The sequence below is a fragment of the Symsagittifera roscoffensis genome, chromosome 9 (assembly GCF_963678635.1).
Source record: "Symsagittifera roscoffensis chromosome 9, txSymRosc1.1, whole genome shotgun sequence".
Taxonomy (NCBI): Eukaryota; Metazoa; Xenacoelomorpha; order Acoela; family Convolutidae; genus Symsagittifera; species Symsagittifera roscoffensis.
The window spans coordinates 15,499,534-15,524,807 of record NC_087070.1 but is presented as its reverse complement, the minus strand read 5'-3'; the positions used below and the strand labels follow the sequence as shown (position 1 = coordinate 15,524,807).

Here is a 25,274-nt window from a genome sequence, read left to right as displayed (position 1 = left end):
TTTAGCAAAAGGAGCTGAACTTCTAAGAAAAATCAAAGTCGAAATGCGACAAAAACTCAAATTTGAGCTTGTAAAAATTTTAAAATTTTCGCTGAAAAAAAAAACATCACGACCAATATTAGAGTTTTCACTACGTTCGACTTCTATTGAATACTGACCAACTTCAAGGCAAAATATCAGCTCAGCGGTCTCATCAAAAATGTTCGTAGTTTTTTTCTTGCTTGGCACCGATCCACAACAACTGTTATATCAATTAAAACACTTTCGATGTCTATCTGAATAATAATTGGTTAGAAAGGTGTGCATTCTGATGCTGTACAATTTGATGTATAAAAAATAGCTTTTTTGTGATATAATTGATCAAACTTCTGTGCCAGATACACAATCCATCTTTGTGCGAAGAATTTCTAGTTTATTTTGGCTTTTCTTTCTCCCGAAGTTGTTTCCCTCTTCGAGTGAGTTCGGGAGCTGCTGTCCTTTCGATTCGGGAAGCAAAAATGTCGACATCAGCACAGCATATCCGAAAACCGCAAAGAACAAAAGTGGACCCGAGTTGTGAATTCGTTCTAAATAATCCACAAATGGTAATGCCAGGCCAAAAATCCGAGCCACCAGTGACGCAAACCCGAGAGCCGAAGTTCGGATTACAGTCGGCATTAGGTCTGCGGTCCAAAGGTAACATAGAATAAAGAACAATTCCAAAGCTGCTCTGGCCGAAAAGGTTATAGCCAAGATAACTGCTACGTTTGACAGCGAGATAAAGGCGCAAGCTAGGTAACAAGAAGCCGAAAAGGCGAGAGCTGCCACCGCAATTGTTTTCCGGCCGAAATATTTCAAAAAAATAAAACCAGAAATGTTTCCTACCAACCCCGATAACCCTTGAGTGACCACGAAAATATAGATATTTTGCTCTAGCATTTCGGCCCCGAAAGTCAGCCCATAGTATAAAGAATTCACACATATCCAATGAAGAGTTAAAATAACCAGTCGCACGCAAAGTGTCGGATATTTCCAAATAAGCCAGATTGACTTGGTCGAAAATTGTGGATTCTCTTCTTTCGAATATTTTTTCTCATTGTTTTCTGCGCCTTTGAACCACGGTAAGCCAAATACGTTTTTAAAGTCTCTTGTAATAGATGAAATCATGCCTTTTTTGTCATTTCCTTTCAAAATAAGAGCCGCGAAAACTTTTTTGGTTTCGGGCGGAACAGATTCGTTTTTGAGTCGATAGGCTTTTTTCACAGAGTCAAACACTTCTTCGTACCTTCCTTCGGCCCATAACCACCGCGGGCTTTCGTCTATAAACAGAGATACAAACAGCCCGAGAAAGATGAGACACGAGATTGCCAGAACTAGATGTCGCCAGTTTTCAAAGATCATTGCCAGAGGCGCGCATAGGGGAACGCCAACTGTGAAAGATAGACCAGAAAGTAGGGATGCTGCGAACCGGGAGTTAGCCGATCCGGCTTCGACAACTAGGGCGAACATTGAAATGACTGCGCCCAACTCGAAAGCGCTGACAGCACAGAAGCAGATCAAATGGACTATAAGTGACTCACTGAAAGCCATCCAAATTGACAAACTTATCCCAAAGATACAAGAAAGTTGAAAAAACTTCTTCCTTCCCATTCTGTCGCTGAGGTAGCCGCCGAGAACGGATCCGAAGCACATTCCGAGGAAGTACATGCTGCCGTGGAGCTTCAGGTAGATTTCGTCATCGCAAACTAGCTCGAATGATTGCTGGATTGAAGTTTTTCGGTCTATCGTTGAGTAGTTGAAAGCCCAGGCCGAACAAGTGTCACTGATGTCACATGTAGCCTAAATTCCAACACCATTTTAGTTTACTTCAGTTAAATTGATTTAGTTTAATTTATCTGTGATAATTTGGGTAATTATTTCTAATAGCTCCCCAGTTATAAGTCTCAATTCTAACGATCTCAAATGGCTTCGTGTCCACTTTTAAGCATCAAATTTTCCATCCCAAAACGGGGAACACACATAGTACACAAAAATCACAAAAAAACTACTCTCCACAAAAGTGTGAAAAATGTTCGTTAGTTTTTTCCTCGTGGATAAAAGTTAACAAATCTGAAGATTAATTTATTATTCGCAGTACTCAATTAGATGCGTCCAAACAATTCATAGCATTACAAGTTCTTGCCAAAAAGTAATTTTACCTGTTGGTCCAGTGATGTATGGACTGTTTCAGTCGATACTGGCGACATGTTTCCACCCTGGTCACTGCAAGTATAGGGCACTGTGAACCGGTAGAAGGCGGGTGATATCATCCAGATGCCACAATAAGTCGAAGCCAGAGATCCCAAAGTTATCATCAACACCTTGTAGCGAGTCGAGAACTTCTGTTCCAGAAACACTTCGTCGATGGTTGGAATCGAGGAGAGATCATTTTCTGAAGAGCCAGCTGTCATAACTTCTGTTACCAAGTGTAATGATTGTTTTCTGTATGTCTCTTATGCAGTGATGTCAAACCACTCTTAAAAAGATAATTACAATTGTATTTTTATAACTTAAATAATCTTTTCAAAGCAGTTGCATATTAAAGTTTTTTCATGTAGGCTTATAAATCTTTGTGAAAAAGCTTTAATCATCTTTTCAAAGTCATGATTGGTTTCTGATTTGATTCAGATGAGTCAGTTTTGGTACGTTAGTGCAATGTTGTTAACCTCGCGTTGTCCGCACGAATATATATGAACTAATTGCTAATCAGCTATAAAGTTTGTGCATCTTTTCATGTAACTAGAAGTGAAGCTTACCAAACTTGTTTCAACAGAAAATCTGAGTTTGTAAGCTGAGCTGAGACGTTTTCTAGATAGTTTTATGTGTAAAATTTTCTTTTTCAAGCCATGAAGTCGCGTCAATTGTTTCAAAATTTTCAGTTGTTGAAAATAAAACTTGTTAAGAATGGATCTCGTTTGCAAAAATGGATCTCGTAAAATTATACCAAAAATTATACCCTTTGGAAAAATTTGTTAACCAGAACGTTCCATTTTTGAACGGCCATTTCTAAAACTTTTCTAAGACATTTTCGCTTGTTTTTCCAAAAACTTGCCTGCATCTTAATTTTTGTGACAGCTCGGAAGATCAACTCTCAATGGTGTCTTTAAAAATTTAGTATTAACTATTTTTACATAGATTCTGATGTTCAAAATGTATCTGAGCGGCTACGTACCAGTAATCTGGTCTAGAAAATCACATACTTTGAAGTTGATAAGTTTGTGTGGTTGAGAGAAATAGAAGTCTACGAAACTTCAATTTGAATGAGTATGTTTGAGTTGAGTTTCCGTTTGCGTTTTCAAGGCTATGATGTTCTGAGCTGAAAACATCAGTTGCGCGTTAAATACTTCTGAAAAGATAGCAAGAGTTGAGTTCAGAGTTGAAATAAAAATTTTTAATTTTGAAACAAAACAAAAAAAAATTAGAGTAACATATCAATAAGGGGATTTTACTCTCGGTTGCAAAATAAATTTGTGCCAATTCTTGATGATACTAATCGCAATCAAATTTAATTTCAGATTCTCTAAAAGCAAAGCTTCTGAAGAAGAAGAAGAAAGAACACTTGAATTACTATACAATAAAAAGCCGAGGCATCAGTGTAGCAAAGTGTAAATAATAAAATTGGTTATAAATTCATTGGTTACATCAAACAAAAACAAAACATCAGAAAACAAGCAATAAACAAAACAAAAAAAAAACAAAATCGGTTACAGTTCGGAAATTGGTTGATTAAAGTATATGAAGTTTCGGATACTATAGAAAATTAAAGATTTAAGAATTAGGAACAAGCTGGTAATAAAACTTTACAAACAATTTTACAGATAGTCCAATTATACAACGTATATGCAGAGTATATACAGTTTCTCTTTCAAGCAATGTGTGAAAAATTAAACTGAATTAAAAAATATAGAACTAGCAAAAACGGTAATCACGCCACGTATTTGTATTAGTACATATAGGATTGTTTCTCAATTCACTCACGTAAAATTCTTTCAATTTTTTCTTGAATTCTGTTTTCGATTTTTCTAAATTGCGCAAAATTATGGGCAGTGAATTCCATTTTTTAGAAGTCAAATGAAAAAATGATTTTTGCAGAGAAGCAGTCGAACAATGTTTGTCAAAAATAATTTGTTTCGTTCTTTCGTTGAGCCTATAATTGGCAGTCGGTAGTCTCAGTGTATTTTCAAAAGCCTTCTTTTTGTTTGTAAGATATTGGTATAAGTATGTTATACACTTTAACTCAATTCTTTTCTCGATTCCAATGAACGATTTGCTAATGCGAAGAAGGGAAGAAGATTTAAAATTCGATCTGAAATATGTTCTTTTTAGCGCCCAGTTCAACTGTTTCTCCAGAGATAGCATCAAAGTAGCATTAATTTGTTGTAAAAAAATTGCTGAATAATCTAAATGTGATAAAACAAGACAATGAAGCAAGGCAACTAATGATAATGTCGGCAGTTGTTGTCCAATTGTATCAATAGTTTTAATCCCTTGGGCCATTTTTTGGAGAATTGTTTTGATTTGAGCATGAAAAGATAAACTTGAATCAAGAATTATGCCTAAATATTTGCATTCTGATTTTTTGGCTACATAATGCCCACTAATTACTAGTTTATCAGTATCCACATTTTTGCTATCATTTTTTTGACAAAATGTTATAAATTCCGATTTAGATGCATTCAGATTCAATTGGTTCTCTGCAAAAAATTCCGTTAGATTATTGAGTGATTTTTGCAATCGATTCAAAGCATCCTCAGAAATTATAGAAGAGGAAAAAACCATACAGTCGTCAGCATATTGAACTAAAGTACAACCCTCATATAATCGCTCTTGTATGTCATTAACATAAATATTGAACAACAACGGACCAAGTACCGTTCCTTGTGGGACACCTCGTTTTATTTCAATCCAGTCTGAAAAAATTCCATTGACGTTTACTCTTTGAATACGTTTGTTTAGGAAGCTAGCAATTAAAGCATTTGCTCCATTTGAAAAACCGAGAGAAAGCATTTTTTCAATTAAAACTTCATGCGAAATAGAATCAAAAGCCTTGGACAGATCTAATAAAGCTGCATGTACGATTTTTTTTGAATCTATTTGATTTCGAATACTTTCTGTCACATAAACAAGAGCATCTTGTGTTGAAATGTTTTTGCGAAATCCGAAATGAAATGGTGTCATTATTTGAAATTTGTCAAGATGTTCTGTTATTTGGGCATGTAAAATTTTTTCAAAAATTTTAGAAAAAGCACAAGTTATTGATATTGGCCGATAATTTTTTGCATCCATTGGGTCATCTTTTTTGAACAAAGGGGTTACGTTTGCTTTTTTCAGTTCGATCGGGAAAATGTTCTCATCTAAGCAAGTATTTATGACAAAAGTTAAATGTGGAACTATAACTGATTGACCGTCAATGATTGCCCAAGCAGGTACGGTACAAGGTCCGAGAGGTTTTCCAACATTGATTTTTCGAACTATATCAAAGCATTGCTTCACTGTAATGTGTTGAAAATGAAAAGATGCAGATTCAGAGGCAGATTTGTTGTAATTCGGAGGCTTTTTAGCGCCGAAAAATTCGCCTAAGTTTGAAAAAATATAATTTAAATGATTGGCACTTTTTTTGTCTTGGGTTATCATTTCACTGAAGGAATTTCGTAGAACTGTAATTCGATGGTTGCCAGAACATGTACCTCTAACTTGGTTAATATATTTCCATTTTTGTTGGATAGTGCTGAGAAGTGAAAAACAATTTTTTGAATGATCGAATTGTTTACTTCTAATCAATTTGCTCATTTGATTACGTAAAAACTGCTACTTTGACCAATTATCGCTTGTGCTTTGACTGCGATATGATCTGAGTGAATTCTGTTTCTTAGTCAACAATTGCTGACATTCTGAATCGAACCATTCCGTTTTCAACACGTTTTTTGGTTTAAAATTACGAACAAACTTTTTTTCGATAGGAGCATGTTGCTGTAGAGCACAAGAAATTAAATAAATCATCGTCGAGAACATGTTTTGTGCGTCTGTACATTGATATAAGAGATACCAAGGAAGAGCGGAGAGTGAATTGCAAAATTCATTTTTCTGATAATTTTTCTTATTGAAAGTCGTAATTATCCTCGGTAAAATTTTGCCGCATTTTATATCCGTCAAAATAAATGAAGCAAAATGGTCGGTTTTATAAGGTGTATCAAAACAAAACTCAATGCCGTTTGTTTCATAGTCACTGATTATGTAGTCGATATGAGTTTTTGTTGAGGAACTAATTCTGGTCTCATCGTTTGGACAAAAAACCTTCAATCCATATGGAATAATTATAGAATCTAAATTTTCTTTTTCTTTGCTATCCAGATAATTTATGTTATAATCACCCAAAAGCGTAATTTTATTAGAAACTGAAAAAGCATTATCTATGTTAAGCGTTAATTGTTCCAAAAAATCAATAAAGTTTGATCTGCTTGGGTTATAACACAAATTAACTAACATTTTTTCTTTACTCGAAATGTTAAATGTAGATTTGCACTCAACCCACACTGACTCATATTTTTTTTATCAAATAAATTTAGATCAGGCCTCAATTTCGGAGCCAATTTGACTGGTATATATAACAAAACGCCACCGCCTTTCTTTTTTACCGCTGATTGCCTATCATATCTGAACATCGCATGCGTTCTAGGTTGGAAATTCCATAAATTGTCACTATCTTCTTTTTTAAGCCACGTTTCGGAAATTCCTATAATTGTGTTTTCGCCCATATCATCAAGAAATTTTTTCAATTGCATCCGTTTTCTAATAATACTTTGAAAATTCAAATGAACAAATTTAAGATTTGCACAATTTTTTGAGCAGATACCGTAGACTGTTTCAATGGTTTCGATAGGACCAGGGTTTTTTTCAACATCCCCACTTTGGGTCAGTAACAACGCGAAAAGGAAAAGATGAGTCAGTGTGGTAGCTCTCCGCTCATTTATCCCACATTTCGTTGATAATATCTTTTGCTGGCAGCTTAGATAGCCCCAGTAAACAATAGTTTTTTCTTTAGTTTCCATCTGAGCCTTGGAAATTAGAAAAATTGCACAAAACAACCAGAATTTAATATTCAGCATAATAGGTTAAATAAATTAAATAATCGCCAAAGTTTGCACCAAGAAAAAATGCGAAACTAGTATTTCCTAAAAAATTTTGCACCGTTTTGGAAAAATTGTAACATTTCTGCCGTTTTTGGATCTAAATTTGATGATTGTTGGGTTTGCTTCATTCTGGGGCGGGTTGTAATCTCACATGTGTTTGCATTAATATCAGAACCCCTAAAAGAATCTCTAAAACTTTGCACCAAAATTTCAACACCCCCATCAGAAGGATGCAAACCATCCGAGCTAAGAGCATCTGTATTTTGACTAAAATTTTTGTTTATGTCTAAAATATCCAATTTTACTTCGCCCAAGTCTTTTACATTCCGTACTAAATTAAGAATTTGCTTGTTTAGCTTCTGTACATTTGGATTAAAATCTTTTCTAAAAGCGCCTAAGGGAGTTACAGTACATAGTGAAATTGTTTCTGGGGAGAATTTATGATTTATGAGATAAATTAGTTTTTCTAAGCTACTCACGGCTTCCTTCGCGTCGAAATCACTTGAGAGGCAGTCATTTATTCCAATTAGCGTAGTTACATGTTTAAAATGTCGCGATTTACTGTTTCTCACGCGTTCCAGCAATGCAGAAATTTTGTGCCCACCAAATCCTCTCGCCAACACATTTTCCGATATTTGTTCCCCATTGATTCTGTTAACAATTGAGTCTCCCAGTAATAGGCCAGAATATTCTCCTTCTCGTGGTAAAAATAAATGTTTTCGTTGCTGGTCGAATTTTTCTTCTTGAATATTGGTTGCTTGTATTTTGATTTCTTGGTTATTCTTGCTTTCTTGGTTATTTTCGCTTCGTTTGTTCTGATTTCTGCTCCGAGTTCCAATCTTGCTCCATTCGTTTTCAAATTTGTTTTCTGTAATTTTCGAATCGCCCGTGTTTTTAAAATTTTCTAGATCAAAAAATTTGTTTCCTCTTTCTTCCTCTTTCGTTGATACAGTTAAGTTTTCGATAATTCGTTTAAAATAAGTAACATTTTCGACTAAGTCTTTATACAGCTCGTATTTCAATTCGTCGTTCAGATTTCGGAAAGTTTCGAGGTCAAACATGTTGGCGATTAAAAGCGAAATTAAAAATAAGACATTAAAATGAACCGACTGATCGCTAGAAATTTAATTTGGTTGTGAAACAATTTGGTTGTGGTTCTAGTATTAAATTATTTGTATTTTATCGCAAAAGGATGCATCTTGTTTCAAACAGTTTCAATCAAACTAATTGGTCATCAGAACTGAGCGATAAACCAGTTCGACTCGCAAATAAAGCAACGACACTGAATTTACCCATTAATGATAAGAATTGTAACTTGCTTCTGTTATCGAACAATCTCTCAACGCGATAATCTTCAGAAAAGTTAACTTTTGTTAGATATTTGCCACCCGAAAATCTAGACAGTATTTTTATCTGGACCCAATTACCGGTCTGGTCAACGAATCATTTGAACCAATTTTTATATTCTAAATGTAATTTTAACATGTTTTTTGAAGGCTAAAAACTTAACTATTTAATTTTAAGAACAAATCACAACAATATGAGAATTATGGGGGTTGAAGATCCAAATTTTTGTTAAGATCCAAGTGAACTATTTTTCGCGTTTTTTATTTGTGCTAATAAAAATGGAAAAAAGTAGAGTTTGAAGGAAATCTGTAGCGGATTTGGAGGGGGGTGGCGGACACCTCTCTCTTGCAAGGTTCAACCCCATGTCGAACTTAAGGGTCCCCCGGGAACAATTTTGAAATATCCTTTTTGGTTTGATGGACCCTAACCTTTTTCTAAAGGCGTCTTTGGCGCCAATATAGATTAAATTGGAAGGTAAAACGCCTTTTTGGCCTGTTTCTTCAAAACTTCTGCGGCTCAGAATACTTGGCCAAAACAGGGTCTTTTAAAGGCTTTGGGAGAGCTCGGAAAATTAATTGTAGAGTGCTATTTCAGTTCTCCGATGGTGAATTTTGCAATCAGGGATCCGCAGTCTATCCACACACGTTTTTCCATTCCCGTTTGTACGTATGGGCAGTTGAACTCCAGCAACTTTCAGCTCAGTCCGGCGTTTTGACCGGACTGACATAACTAAGTAGTCACCCGAACTATCCGAGACCCAGGAGCGTGAGGGCTCATCTGCTGTGTTTACCAATCCCCTCTTTTGCTACCTTCCTTGCCTCTGCAAGAGCGCTCGGAAAGTCGTGCTCTTCAGCAGTAGCTACAGGTGACCCCTCTGGCTGGGCATGTTTTCATGTGGTCAGGTGTGAATCCTGGTCGCTCACAGTTGTAGTTTCGCTTGTTTGAAGAGTTATTTTCCCCTCGGTTTAACCCGCGCCCTTTGTTCGGTCTTCTACCGCATGATCGGCTACTTCAGTATCCTGTTCGGATGACTCCGACTGGTTCGGTTTTGATCTGAACGCCACCGCCTGTTGGTGTCGATGAGCGTGTACCGCCGGCAGTTGTTGAGACGTACAGTTTAGCATATTTTTCCCAACGCTCGTAGGACAGGTCGATCCTATACTTTTTCTCCGGCATTTTTTCATCGGAACTTAGCTCCCATATCTAGGTGCGGCCACCTTTTGTGCAGCCCGTCTTGAATTTTTCCCCCAAGCTTAAGTAGAGGTTCGATACAAGCGTTTGTTTGCCTTCCACTTGTTTTTTTTCCCTCCGTATCCGCTGCCAATGACCCAATCTGCGTCGCTGTAGCGTTACGCCGAAGTAATAATTGTTGCAATTTATTCCGTGTTTGACAACCATACCCCGTTGGAAAGTTTAGAATCAGAACTCCCATAGCATGACAGGTTCGTTGATTTTGAGGCGGCAGAAATCTGTTCATCCATTTGGATTTTTCCCCTCACTTGGACCTGATGGCTGCGGGAAAATCAGTTGAACATCCGTTGAACATTCATGTTAAAAATCCACATCATTAACTAAATTGCAAAAATAATGGACATTTTAACCTTTCAAAGTATAGTATAAGATCGAAATTAAGAAGTCACACCAAGGGGCCAGACGACGCCACTAGCTGGTACCTGCCGGTAATTGATTAGCACCGATTTGAGAAGATGATTGACAGTTATAGACAAAATAAATTTATGTGAAAACTGAAGTAGCACTATATGTCAAAGTTTTCGAACAATTTCTGTAAATCTGCTTCCTGGCGCCGCAGCAAAGGGCGATTGAAACTCTGCACCCAGGCGCTGGAGCAAAACAATGGCGCTGCAGCAAATGGAGATCAAAAAATTTCCAGAAAACATTAATCACATGTGATGTAATATCAGCAGCAGCGATCATAGACACGAACTCAACGCAGGACGCTCATAAACTCGACGTTTAGTTCAACAATGAAGAAGACAGTTAGGAATCAGTAATGCCCGATAAAAAATCAGATGACCGCAGCTGGTTTACAATTGGTGCAGGACAACAGGGTAACCCAACTGTCATTGCCATCCTTGTCGGCAAAGACGCGAAATCTAAACCGAAGCTAGAAAACGACATCACTGCCCACCATTGCAACAGATGACCGTCATTTCGTAATACCCAATTGTTTTGAGTAATTTTGATTTTTTGATAGCAGAAAAAAAAGATGCGGAACGCCTAGTGTTTTTCTGCCAATATTGAATTCTTCAACGCACTTTAACTGGACAACGGAAATGGCTGGTAGAACTGACTGGGACAAATTTTAAGTGTTCCGTCTACAATACAGTTCTGTTGTGAGGTTAGAGTGCGTTGAAGTTCTCAATATTGGCAAAAAACACAGTGCATTCCGCATCTTGTTTTCTGCTATCGAGAAATCAAAACGGCTGAAATGTTGAACAAATTGGCGGGTTTTAACCACTTTGAGTGAACCTCTTGATATAAACGTTCACCAATAGTTAACAAATAAGTAATTGCATTTGAAACACTAATCGGTCACGTAACCCCGGAAAGTTTTTAAATCGTTTTTGGAATTGCGCCATTGAATATTTTTGCGTCCCAATACCAAACTAAATTTAAGAGTTTTTTTTTACCTGTGGAAGCTATATACGGAATATTTTTCTTTTGGGCCTCAAGAACAATTATGAATCTAACAACGAGCTAGTCTTTGAGTCGAACATGATTCCTGCCCTTAGTTTTGTACCGGAGTCAAAAACAGAAATAGTACTCGACGTAGTAATTGAGGAAAGTTGCAGTGTGGCTAACAAAGAAACGGATATATCACAAATTGATGACAAAAAAGAAGACAACCTCATGGCTTATTTTCAATAAACTTACTCAAAAGTGATTTGATTGGCCGAAAAAGACTTCTTCCAGGTTTTTTTTTAGGAATTATAAGGTTTTTTATAAATGCAAGTGGAGTTTTAATCAAAAATTGGATTGGTTTCAAAACACCGAGCGGTAATATCAAAACATCACGCAAAAGTATCGTGATATGAAGGAAAAAAATCATCAGATTATTAGTTTTTGAAAAGATTCTATCACAATAACTTATGTTCACTTGCTCATTCAACATATTAATTTTAGTTTTGGTGTCTGGCGTTTTGGTTTCTAACTTTTTTAAAATCAATTTGCTTATAGACGTCTCCTTGTACTCTCCCAGAGAATGCCGAAACGCAATACTTCGACTCGCAATCTAAAACGTTGTTTCTAGCAACTCAAAGCAATTAACATTATTTAGGGGAGACCCTAGGTTAGAAGTAGGGACTTGTCGGCCCTTTGGTTTTTGTGTCTAGAAAGAAAAATGATCGAAAATGTGAAACAAAGTTTGAAATTTTGCAAAAATTTGTTTTTATTTTTGCACCGACTTTATTTCTCTGTAAAATCTGGCCAATTTTGGCAAAATTTGTTTTGATTAATTGGGAAACTTTTTCGTTTTCATTTGTGTTCTAATGTGTTTTGAAATTTGATTTTATCTTTGAAGGCCTTATGATTGGCAAGGTCTTTTTTGTTCAAAATTGTACATTGAAAATGTTTGGAAAATTATCCAAGTTTTGTCAAAAATAGTTTAATTAATTGCTGGCCTGTGAAGTGCATTGAAAGGTTATTTGTTTTTTTTTCTTTCTTATTTCGAATCAATTCAACAGTAAGAATGATTAGCAATGCTGTTACTGATCAAAACTCACGCAATTTAAATAGCGTGAAATTGCTCGGCTTTAAATGGCAAAAATTTTTCTAGCTTTTTTCTTTGATGTTCACAGAAGTCACCACTGAAGTAAGTGCTCTTTTGATTTTGGGTTTAAGCGGCAATAAATTATCGAAATAACTTTGAAATGTAGTGGCTTTAAGCTGCAAAGGCAGCAAAAAGTGGGGAGAGAAGTTGTCTGGTGTTAAGTTGTCAAAAATTAAAAAGAGGGGAAATATTTGTTCCTGCTACGTCTGAACTCATTTTTTGGTATCAAGATTCATGATTGCGAGTCTGTATTTTCATGTTCAATTTATATTTTATAGCCTTACCGTTCGTTCCTATATGGCATTACGATCATCATCAATTATGGTAAACAAAAGCTTCATCTTTTAAGGTCTGCAAAAACATTGCAAAATTTTGGCTCAAATTGTCTGAGCTTGGCTCGTTTTTTCTTGGTTCCCCGTCATTTTTGATAAGATATAGCTCATAAGTTCTATTTTTGTGAATTGAGAGAGTCCGTGTGTATATTTTTAATATCATCGCGGAACAGTCTGACGAAGTAGAGTTGAACATCTACGTTTGATTCTATCATTTGTAAGACGGTTCTGGTTCCGATTACAGGGTTGAGGTTTCACCAGCTTCTCAACCTTGCTCGCAGTTTTGTGCCACCTGGGTTGTCCTGCAATGTAGGAACCAGTTGTGGAAAGCAGATTAATTTGCTTACGTCTAGCATCGAGTCTAACCTCGGGTGCTTCAAGTGGATCGCCTAAACTACGAGTTGCGGCAGATGTGACTGCCCGGTTCGACGTGCTCAATTTATGATTTGACTTTTAAAGTCGAGCACATGTCAGTGCTACACCAAAAAAGAATAGTCAAAACAAGGTTTGGGTCGAGCACAAATTCGAAATATACCTCCAGCACGGTCAAACATACCGAAAGTATTAGTTCGTGACTTTGTAGTAGTCTTCTGCTACGCTCAACTGGTGTCCGATGTAATATCAGGTTTCATAGTTAGCTTTCTTGATACTCAGCTCTGTTTTTAATAAATTGATACAGACACGGAACATATGAATTGCAATTTTTTGACTTCAACTCTCAACTAATTCAAATTTTTTTCCACTTTTTTGTCGTTTTATCTGCAAAAATGTAGGATATAAGGTTGGAACTTTGACAAACGCCAAATGAAACTAATTGGAAAAACTAAGCCAGACCAAAATTTGAGAAATCATGTTGCGAAGACGAAAAATAGTCAGTTTATTAATACTACTTTTATAGGAGCTCTTGCTGTTTAAAGATCCTCGCAAACAGTATAAGAAATTTGAATTCTTGGAAAACAGTCATGTCTGTTTTGACAACGCAGAAATTAAAATAAATTGAGAGCTTATACCAGAAAATAGGACGAAATTTAGAGACAACGTAATTGTTCCGACTTTCGCAACAAAAGTAACGAAGTATTTGTGCTCGGGGTGGTTTTTTTTTTCTTCCGACAAATTTCGACTTTTTAACTAGCCACCTTAGATAGATTTTTTTGTCTTCAGTGTCAATTTGAAAAAATATTTCACCTGTAATTATTTTTTGTAAAATTTTGGGCGTTTAAAGACTGCCATTTTGGCCAATTTGGGACAATTAACGCGCGATATTTTTCGCGCTATTAACGCGTGAACGGAGATTTAATCCGTCTTAGAAATCGTTCCAAATTGGTTAAAAGAAGCTTATTTGCCATAACTAATTTGTTACTAGGAGCGAAATCTATCACTTTGTGTTTTATATGACGTGTGAGGGGATGATTTTCGCAAAAAATCTGAAAATTTAAAATTTTTTGTCATTTTTTTATTACGTTTAAATTTTTTAGGTTATTACTGCCGTAAAAGGCAGTCGGAACATTCAGGGTTTTGCCCTGATACGAGCAGTCTTGTTACCAATTTTGTGCTTGAATTAAAACAGTTGGTTTTCCAAAGTTTTAGCTACAACAGTTCCTTTTTTGGCCTATTTCGATCACCAGCGCAAAATTATTCATCCACAATCAGTCGTTTGTCGGAGTCGGACCAACTAACCCGTTTTTTGTGCATTTTTTTTTCGGGGGAATAACGAGTAAGTCAAAGTCGTCAGCTTTCCAAAGACCCAATCTGAGCCCATGAGTTCAAATTATGATGTTTCCACAGCAAGAACATCTCTAACACTAGTTAAAAATCTAGATATTTTATGTCTTTGAATCAAGATTTCCCAAGTTACAGACTGAATGCCCTGTGACTACAGTAAGATTGTATGACAGTGGTTATCGTTTTTTGTGACAGCAGCTAGAAAAAGCACTCGCGATTGATTTTTTTTTCTGAATCCTTGATGGCTGTAGTCGAGCTCAATTTCGTGGTTTTAGGTACACTGCAATCGCCGATGGCACTAAACTGGTATTCAATACGCTGACCTTTCTTTCAAGTGTATTTTTCTTCGGTGGTTGTGGCCATTTCTCGTATTTGCCTAATCCTGTCTAATCCTGATGTTTATGGTTTTTTTTTCATCATTTTATTCTTCTTCTTTTGCTATGTTGTCTTCTTGTTGTAGCTTCTCAAGCTTTTTAGTAAAAACTCTATTTGTTTTGGGGTTTATTTCTTGCGTCTAATTATTTTAGTCTTAACTAGTTTTTTTTTTCCTGTTTCAATTTTTCAATTTCGTGTTCTTCTTAGTTTGTTGATTTTGCTCAAGTTTACTATTGGCTGTTTTTGTGGTTTCTGGTTTTTGGCTCGTTATTATTGTTGATTAATCGGGACGGTCACTTTATAAGAGGAAGGAATGGTGGAGTCTAGGGGGGAATGAGAAAAATTTGTTTTTTTTTGGCGCGCTCCCCCCTCAATTTTAGTTATATTTGCGCCAAAGACGCCTTTAAAAAATTTTTCAGGTTCGCCAGCCAAAAATGGTTCTCGTAAAATAATACCAAGGGTGACCTTTTTCGAAAAATTTTGGCAACCAGAATTGAGGGGAGGAAGGTGGTCGTCAGGTCCCTGCCCCCCACCTCGGCAGGCTAATAAATTTCAGGAAACATGACTCGACATGTGAGTGGTTTTCATTGCGTGAAAAAATTTTTTTGAGCTTATTTTCGTTTCAATCAATTTGATTAGCGCGCGTTTCTGATTGGCCATCTTTTTTAAAAATCCATTTTTTAAATGGCAGGGAAGGAAATAACGGACGCCACTACCATTTCTTTGTCCTAAAAGTTGGCTGATCAGCTATCCACGCATAAAGATTTCGTCCTGGGTCGCGTTAAATTTTCTGACTTTGCCAGACACGGAAATGGTCGCGACCAAAAATTATAGTCTGAACAAGGTTTCAACAGGCATTTCTGGACAAGGATTTCCTGTCTATGTTTTAACTCGCGAACAAACTCTGGAAATACCGTATCTCGGTCGTGATGGTCAAAAAATTAGTTGCTGACTGAGTCTGGAAATGGCGTATCTCGGTCGCGATGGTCGAAAAGTTACTCTCGGCGGTGAAGACGTTAGTCGTAGCATGGTCAAAAATAGTCCTGGTGGTACAAAAAGTAGTCTCGGTGGTCAAGATGTTAGTCGCGGCATGGTAAAAAAATTAGTAGTGGCGGTCGAAAAATTAGTCGCGGCGGTCGAAAAATTTGCCGCGGCATGATAGAAAAACTAAACGCGCGATCGAAAAATTAGTCGCGGCGGTCGAAAGATTAGCCACGACATGGTCTAAAAATTAGTCGCGCCATGGTCGGAAAATTAGTAAGAGGCGGTCGAAAAATAAGTCGCTGCATGGTAAAAAAATTAATCGCGGCAGTCGAACAAGTAGTCGCGACATGGCCGAAAAATTAGCCGCGGCGGTCAAAAAAATAGTCGCGGCGGTCAAAAACTTGATAGCGTCATGGTCGAAAAGTTAGTCGCAGCATCATCAAAATTCATTTGACAAAAAAAATAAGGAACAGTCATCAAATAAACAGAAACATTAAATGACAAACAGCAAGCGTTTTACTTAAAGCTAAAGCTAATTTACTTTTTAAATATTTATCGAGATGTGAAACAGTTGCAAAAAGCAAAGAAGGATATCCGGTTACTTGCACAGAATGTTCCGACCACAGTCTTATAAAAAATACAAAAAAAATTTCAAGTTGGTGTCGTTTTTTTCCGCATGTTCTGATCAGAAGGAAAAAAAAAGAGTTTCGGAATGTTTGAAAGTCATACTAAAATTGTTCAATTGAAAAACAATTTTTGAAAAAAAAGACTACATCAGAAGGAAAAAAAAGAGTTTCGGAATGTTTGAAAGTCATACTAAAATTGTTCAATTGCAGAAATTTTATGATTTTCCAAGTTTTTAATTCCTAAAATTGCATTAAAAAACCCCAAAAACTACCTTTACTTGAGTAAAACTAAGTTTTAACGACTTAAATTAAGCTTAAATAGGCTATTGTAAGCCTACACGGTCACCTTATTATCTCGAAATTAGACCAAAAATCGAAAAATTGTTTTCCAAGTTTTTTGAAGTTTTTGGTTCCTAGAATGGAGCTACAAAACTCCAATAACTCCTTCGAAAGTCGGAACGATAAATCAGATGTAGCTCTTTCAATGATGAATTACCGAAAATCATCATAATTTTTTCCCATAGAATTAGTATATAAGAAGTTCTATAGATCATAGTTTCAATATTAACTCTTTCGAAACTTCAATGGGTGCTTGCTTCTATCCATTTTCCCGATGCGTCATGCAAAAAAAATCGACCGAATTGTTTATTTTGGATACCAATTTAAGTATCTATTTTAAGACATCATCCTAATTTTTTCCTAGATGAGTATTTTTTTGCTTTTAGGAGTAGTCTTAACGACATGGTTTCTTGAGCCAGACTCAGGCTTTACTTGGTCAGTTGTTGCACTGAAATCTTGCGGAATTTTGGATGCTTGTAACTTCTCATTGGTTTTATGTTTTCTATGGCTTCTGTTTCTTTTTTCGGATTGCTTTTGTGGCCTTTTCGTCGAGAAGACCCGAGTTAAAGCAGCTGCTCAAACAAGCACAAGCAAGCAGTAGCAAATTCATGTTGCTTAAGCAATATGGCTTTTTTTGTTTAACCTTGTGAATACTTTATGTTGAAGGTTTTTTCACAATTCAGTTTTGTACATTTAAAAATGATTAGGGTCTCATCAAAAGTTGCGAACGCATCCTGTTAGCGTTAGATGGGCTGCCTTCTGGTTTTTGACTGGCATGTCTATCAAATCATTAAACCCAGTTCGGAGTGCATAGACACCAGTTACTTATCCCCTTATCAAATTGAGTTTCTTGCATTTTTCCTTCTTTCTAAATATCCAAATGAGTTTTTGAGTAAAAAAGATAACGTAATATGCAGAAGAGGTGCCATGTTGGCGTTGTACTTTGTTCCACACTGCCTGATGACAGTTCTATGTTTTTTATTCTTGTAATTGTACTTATTTTTGAAACGCAGATGGTCGACACAGTTTATTGAATGTAGTCGAAACAAACCCATCCTGGGCGCAAGCTAATGAAATCTAGTCCTAACTTAGTCTAAGCTGCTTTTCCTTTCCAACAATTATCGATTTGCTAATTTCGTGGTAATTTGTTGAAAAACAACAAAAATTAAACCGAGTAAGGGTAAAATTGATCAAGTAAGGTTAAAAATAGGCCAAATCCAAGACAAGATTACCAAATTTAAAAGATCTCATGCATATTAAAACATACCCAACCCGAGTCGAGATTTTTCACCTAATTTGAAGCAAGATTTGAGCGGTTTGGGCGGTTTTTTTAGACAATTACGCTCAAATCTTGCTTCAAAATGAGCGGTTTGAGCGGTTTTTGAACGGTTTATCATAAAAAACCGCTCAAAAACCGCGCAAGATTTGAACGGTTTTGAGCGGTTTATCTAAAAAAACTGCTCAAAAACCTCGTAAGATTTGAGCGGTTTAACTAGAAAAACCGCTCAAAACCGCTCAAATCTTGCGCGGTTTTTGAGCGTTTTTTTTTAGATAAACCGCTCAAAACCGTTCAAATCTTGCACGGTTTTTTTAGATAAACCGCTCAAAAACCGCTCAAACCGCTCATTTTGAAGCAAGACTTTGAGCGTAAATGTCTGAAAAAACCGCTCAAACCGCTGAAATCTTTATATATTGAGCGTTTTTTTGAGCGGTTTTTGAGCGTTTTTTTATATATATATAAAAAAATCGCTCATAGATATATACAAAGATACCTACATACATCTATACACACATACATACATACATACATACATACATACATACATACATACATACATACATACATACATACATACATACATACATACATACATACATAGATACAAACATACTTACATTTAAACATGCATACATACATACATACATACACATACTTACATATTTTCCAGTGGTTATTTTGCTCGAGCATTTGAAAAAAGTCGCTCACATTGTTTTTGGTCAATACATCGAACAAATCTTGCTTGAGTTGAAAACGGTTAAGCACTTTTTTTAAATTGTAGATACCCGGGTTGACCATAACTGAAAACCATCGTAACGAGAGTAGCAATTGTTGTGCAAGTCGTAGAAAGTTCCGAGCGCATTCATCAAAAAATTTAAAAGATTGTTATATATATATATATATATATATATATATATATATATATATATATATATATATATAAACATATACGTTTTTGTGTACTAAAAGTGTGAATCACTGCAAATCAGAACACATATGCTTCATCGAGAGCACATCTACACAATTTTTAACGATTCAAACTAAAAATTTTGAAAAAATAACCTTTTTCTCTGATCAACTCGAAAACGTTTTGCGTTCTCGTTCTAGAATCAATTTGTTTTGACCATAAACCTAGTTTCTGTTTATTTTTTTTGTTTTTAGACAGAATTTTTGGAATGGTTATTGTGCAAGAATCTTGCAAGATTCTGGCAAGATAGCCTCCCTTTTCCAAGATTCTTGCAAGATAACCTCCATCTTGCAAGATCATTCAAGATAACCCTATTTGGCAAGAATCTTGCAACATCTTGCAAATTAACCTCCCGTGATGGACTAGGGATGTCAACTCATCTGTTTTGCCTTTATAGCCTTTGACTTTTCAATGCTTACGGATATCTCAATTGGACTAACGATTATTTGTTCTAACGATTATTTGGACTAAAATTTTTCGTCCAACTGTTTTTCAAAAGGTTCCAGCTGGGCAAATTTGGCCTGTTCCTGTCCCTTTTTTTGGTATTGTTTTTATCTGTTGTTTTGTTCAAAATGTAGAATCTCATGCGTGAAGTTGTTGCTTGTTGACAGTGTTGCGTGCCTTTCATACATTGTCGTGCTCCATGCCATTTTTTCGAATGACGCACTCACGTGCGTCTTTAAGTTTTTTTGTTTCTCTCGATGGTTTTTTGTAATTCTTACTGCTTTACACATGAGACATAAAAATATCGCCAGCTCGTCCTCTCCATCTACGCAAACTGCTTCCGATGCAAAAGAGAACTACTTTTGCGAGAAATTAATCAAACGATTTATTTTTCTTCTGCTGTCTACAAATAAAATTAAACGACTGCTTGAAAGTGATCACGTGCGTAGCAAAAAATGTGTGTCTATGTTTCCAAGAGTGTCCATAATTCTGCCTTTCAATAACAAGCATTTCATTCGTTGGGCGGCTTGTCACAGCAGATTTTAGCCATTGACATCAAACTTAAAATTAAATAGCGAAAGGCACAGCGCTGATTTAAATTATCCGGACAAAATAAAAAAAAATTGAAATCTAAGTTGCGTTTTTCTCAAATTGGGTTGATTTTAGAGCAGATCAATCTCTCTTAAAATTTTTTACAAAATGATGAAGGTGCAATTTGTTTTGTAAAATTGAGCCCAAAAGATTACCCCAAAAAGGATCAATATTGGCTTCGTTTAGTCAATCAAAAGTGACTTCAAACATGTTGTTCATTTACTGACGCTCTAAGCCTCTTATGTATCGCGACAAAATTTAAGAAAGTTGTTTTCTCCAAAAATGGGCGCAAAAGGTTCCAAAAAAGTTATTGCTTAGAAAAAAATGGTTTATAGGGTAAAAATGACAATTCTTGGCTATCAAACAAAAAAAGAGAAAATTATATTCTGCATAAATTTTGTATAAATTACACCCTGCAAGTCTCGCAAGTCTCTAAATAAGAGGCTTGCAGTGATATAATTCTGTCAGCAAATTAACAGACTCAGCTTTGTATAATCATATTTGTTTTCGTTGATTGCCAAAAAACTTCATTTTTACAATATAAAACACCAATTGTTTTAATAAAATAATTACTTAAGTTTTTGCGCCCACATTAGGAAGTTACACCTTTTTAAAATTTTATTGGGCTACATAAGGAGGTTGTACTGATGTAGTTTTGGCAGTAAATGAACAAATAGGTTTGGAGTAAATTTTGATTGACTAAATAAAGCCAAACATAACCGTTTTTGGGGTGATTTCTTGGGCTTGATTTTTGCAAAAACAAATTACAGAATACAATTTCTGTTAAAAATTTAAGCAAGATTGATCTACGTCATTTTTTGTCTAAAATCATCCCAATTTGAGTTTTAAATTTTAAGTTTTATTCAATTTGTCCGGATAATTTTAATCAGCACTGTATTAAATGGAACAATACGTACAGCAAAAATGGTAACAACAATTTTCAGCTTGGCTACAGATAAAAACAGGAGTAACTGTTTGCTGTGCATGTAGTACATAAAGTTCCTGACGGTAAAATTTTTTCAAAGAAGTTTCGTTTTGGTTTCAATAAAGTTTCGCGAAGTTATTTGTCCGTGGTAAAAATAAGCCTCAAAGCCTAGATTTTGGCATGTTTGATAGATCTAGTAAATAAGACATAATCGACGGCAGTTTCTTTGAAAATTGAATCAAAATATGTTTTCAAAAATTCAAAAAATCTTTTCACCTTTTTCGCTGTTTTTTTTTGTGCTCTGGGTATATTTGGGTTCTGGGTATATTTTTGCCCTGGGTATATTTGTGCTCTGGGCATATTTGTGCTCTATATTTGTACGGAATATTTGTGCTCTGAGTGGTTTTTTTTCTTCGGACAAATTTCGACTTTTTAACTAGCCATTTTTGACGGAATTTCTTTAGATCATTCAACAAGTATTGTTGTCTTGAGCTTAAATTTGAAAAGATATTTCACCTGTGATCATTTTTTGTAAAGTTATGGGGGTTTAGAGATTGCCATTTAGGCCAATTTGTGACAAATAACGCGCTATATATTTCGCGCTATTTGAGATTGAGTCCGTCTTAGAAATCGTTCTTAATTGGTTGAGGGAAGCTTATTTGACATAATTGGTTTGTTCCTAGGAGCGAAATTTATCACTTTGATCATTATGTGGTGTGTGGGTTGATGGGTTTTACAAAAAACCTCAAATTTAAAAAAAAAAATACAATCTCTTTTTATTTTTTTTACATTTAATTTTTCATACTATTACTGCTCCATAGACCTTAAAAGGCAGTCATAACATTCAGGGCTTCGCCCTGATACGAGCAGTCTTGTTTTTCTTTTATTTCCGAGATTAAATACTTCGTCTATTTTCTTTGAGAATTGAATAGAATACTTTGGACAGCCAAAATTCAAATTTTTCCTTCAAAAATGTATTGGCGTCGATATATAGCCAATGAATATGTAAAGGTTTAATGTTTTTGATCACATTTTTAAGCAGAGTTTTTATGTTTTTGATCACGTGAGCACTTCCTAGGGTTTACTTAAATCTTAGAACTTGAGTGTTAGCGTTGAATTAATCACTGATCTTCAGGCATATTTTGAACACGTGAGATCACATTTTTTTTTGGTCAGACCACATATTTGAGGTATACTTTGGGTGGCATTTCTGGATACGAATATCCGCTCTTAAAGCCATTCAATTAAACTCCAAATTGCTTTTGCTCCCATTTCCATATGCTTGTGTCAGAGTTTGAAACCGGGTTATAGGATTTTATATTTATCCCGAAGCTTATGTTCAATTTAAGAAAATCTGAGTTTTATAAGTGAATGTGTAGATAAAACTTTACAGGTGTTTTGGTTTGGTTTGTTTATGTTGACAAATTGGTCGTTTTACGTCCCATAAACTTGGTCTCAATTGCCCATTTATATCCCCTTCTAAAAACCAGCTCTTTCGAAACAGGTTCTTCGGACGATAAAGGGTCGAATAGACGAATAACTGCGGCTATAAATATATAAATTCAAATGATATGTTAAACTTTCTTTTTCAAGGTATTGACTACAACCGATTGAAATTACAAGAATCCAGGGTTTTTAGTACTTGCTAAAAATGTGATTAATTTTCAAGTTCTAGACAAATTGTATAAAAAAAATTATATAAAAAAACAGCCAAAAGATGTCATTGCGACGAAAAATTTGAATAGAATATAGCAGTCAATTAGTCGATAGTTCAGCAATTTTTTCTACATAGAGAATGACTGTTTAGCTGCTGAATTCATTCGATTATCAACCGGTTCTACCTCATAGATAGAAAATTTTCCTCCTAGTTTGAAAAGGACTAGTTCCTTTCATTTGGGTCTAGATTATAGGGACTGTTTACAAGTCCAAAATGAAAAACAGCTGTCTAATTAGTCAACCACGCAGACAAAATGTGAACAGGTTTCATGGGTGGTACAAATGACATAATGTGGGTTATCTTGGATTTGCTTCTTTCGGTAGACTAAGTTTCAATCAAAGTTGCATAATAAAATCTTGAAAAACTCAATAGAATTGAAAACTAATTTGCTCTTTTGCTTCCCAAATTATTAGGTAAGACTTATTCATGAATATTTTTGATCAATTACGAATTAACTCTAAGTTTCTACAGAATACCATTCGTGATTATCATTATTGGGACAACTTTTCAAAAAAGGGAGTGGCGACAAAATTGGGTTGGAAAGTGAATTTTAAAAGATTCGAAACTGATAGTTTGAAGTTTTGGGAGATTCGTTGATAATTAGGTGGAGACAACGTGTAGTTTATTGTGTATGGATCTTGAAAATTATAGGACGAGAGCTACAATATGCCATTTGGATGGTTTGCTCGAAAAAATATTTGTAACCCTTTCATAAATGGTATCCGGTCTTGCGTAAGATCCATCTTAAAATGATATCTACAGCAGAGCAAAAAACAAAAACAATCTTCGGGCCAAAGTATCGACCAAAATCCAACTGAAATCCAGATCTGCGTGAAAATATTTATTTTTATTGTTTATACTTCAAGACAGGAAGTCTGAAGTAGCGAGACAGTCTGAAAGTAATCGATACATGGTTTTATTGATATACTACAGCATTTTATAGAACATTTACATACATACTCCACACAGGTAAATTTGAACAACTGAGAATAGACTTTCATTCATTTAAAACATGATTACATTCTGGTGAGGTGGTTTGAAAAGCCGATGTTTAAAAATGTCGAATTTTGGAAGATTTTTTGCATTCTTTTTCTCGTGAAATTGGAGCTAAAAACGTTGCTTTCAAGACTCAAAAGCATTTCTCGAATAGATAATTAGTTCACTGTGCATTGAATTGTGATCACAGTCAATCCAGTTTCATCTCACTCGAAAATCCCAACTTCGGAAAAGCTCTTCTTAATTTTTCCCAATGGTGAAACATTAGAATCGATTCAAGATTATATGTGAAACCAAATCTTTGAATCAATTAGTGAAATTTTTATATCGGATTAAGTTGCAGCTTCCACTTCCCTTAACAGACAAAGTCATGATACTCTAGCCCACTATTTGATTAGTATGGAAACTGCTTAGCGTTGCAACAATTCTCAGTCACAAAGCTCCTCAAGTTGGTTTCAAGTTGGAAATTTCAGGATGGGCTGAAATTTCCAACTTTAAGCCAACTTGACATCTTTCCTTCTAAGCCGCTTTAACGAGGAGGATAGTAAATTGCTTCATTATACTTTTGAAACTGTTGAATTTTTTCTATCTAAAAAATCCTCAAAAAAGCTGATTTTTTCTGGGACACTTTTTTATATAAAATAACTCGCAAAAGAGCTAATTTTTTGGGAAGTTAGATCCCAAAAACAATTATTTGTCCAAACATTTGCATAAAGAATTGAGAAAAACTCCTTCGGCCAGCTTACTTTTCGGCTGTGAGAATTGTTGTACTGCACCCTTTTCAAAGTGCCATTTGGGTACTTAGTCTATAAAACATTATCTTCAAATACTTGTCAAGTTTCCTCAAAGAGACCAAATTTGCCCTCAAACAGAGAGGTTCACTTGCTTTTTGCTTTCCTAATGGTTTCAATTGTTTTAAATGATTGACTTTTCTTTTGTCCGAAGGTGAAAACAATTAACCGATTTAGCCCCAAGAGTGAGAATTTAATTTAAAATGAGCCCATTTTGAAACCCAACAGGCACCAATTTTGACATGAACTGAAATCCCAAGTGAATGAATAAGTTTTTTGTCATAAGTGAAGAAACCCATTAATGAAATTTGCTATACTAGTCGAAGTTAACTTCCTTATTTAATTTCCGGTCGTTGCGCTTTTAAATTAAACTTTGCGACTTAAAAACTTATACCAATCAAAATAGATTTTACTTTTATGAAGGCTGACTGATACGAAAGGTAAGATACAAATTTATACAATAGCCATAAAAATATATTTTTTAAATTCTATGACCAAAATCCGATTACGACAATTTTTTTTGACCACTTTAACAAATACAGCTTGTAAGACATCGTTAGTTCCCTCGTTTAATTTTTTTGAGTATTGCTTGTTAAAGAAACCACAAAAAAATTTCCCCCATTTTAGGCTTATTTACATCGAGAAATGGATGAGAAGTTGATCTCTTTGTGTAATTTCAATGCAATACTTTAACGTTGTGATTATGCAACAAAAATTTGCCTGGTGAACAAATTAACTACTGTGAACAGATATGTTCTCTATACCTTACATCGTAACATCACGCGTTTAGCCATAATCACACTAAGAAAAATGAAAATTTGAAATGTTGGGGGAAAAGTGGAAAAGAACCCGGTGTTTTTTGGGTCAATTTTGACTACCTGAAATAAAGTTCGTAGAGGAT

The 25,274-nt window shown here is 35.3% G+C and overlaps 3 protein-coding genes across 4 annotated transcripts in view; 1 reads left to right on the top strand and 2 right to left on the bottom strand.

Annotated features, from left to right (window-relative positions):
- Window positions 1-25,274, bottom strand: part of LOC134854559 (zinc finger protein 749-like) — a 354,798-nt gene that overhangs the window by 115,321 nt on the left and 214,203 nt on the right. The window lies entirely within an intron of this gene.
- Window positions 184-3,549, bottom strand: LOC134854526 (organic cation transporter protein-like). Its single transcript, XM_063870824.1, has 3 exons — window positions 3,191-3,549; window positions 2,178-2,494; window positions 184-1,818 (listed from the first exon to the last, which is right to left on the bottom strand). Exons 2-3 carry the CDS (start codon window positions 2,427-2,429, stop codon window positions 361-363), a joined length of 1,710 nt encoding a protein of 569 aa, XP_063726894.1. The 5' UTR covers window positions 2,430-2,494; window positions 3,191-3,549; the 3' UTR covers window positions 184-360.
- Window positions 23,454-25,274, top strand: part of LOC134854678 (slit homolog 2 protein-like) — a 28,869-nt gene continuing 27,048 nt past the window's right edge. Inside the window, exon 1 of one of the 2 annotated variants that reach the window (XM_063871033.1) lies at window positions 23,454-23,555. The gene's annotated coding sequence lies outside the window, so the exon portion shown is untranslated. Of the gene's footprint in view, window positions 23,556-24,764; window positions 24,814-25,274 lie in introns of those variants that run through there. The other variant, XM_063871032.1, reaches the window with a different exon arrangement.

What these genes read in the sequence shown, in the direction of transcription:
- LOC134854526 (XM_063870824.1), bottom strand. Translation starts at nt 2,429, where the DNA reads ATGACAGCTGGCTCTTCAGAAAATGATCTCTCCTCGATTCCAACCATC. An exon ending in ATACATCACTGGACCAACAG is followed by an intron (nt 1,819 to 2,177) that starts GTAAAATTACTT and finishes GTTGGAATTTAG; the next exon opens with GCTACATGTGACATCAGTGA.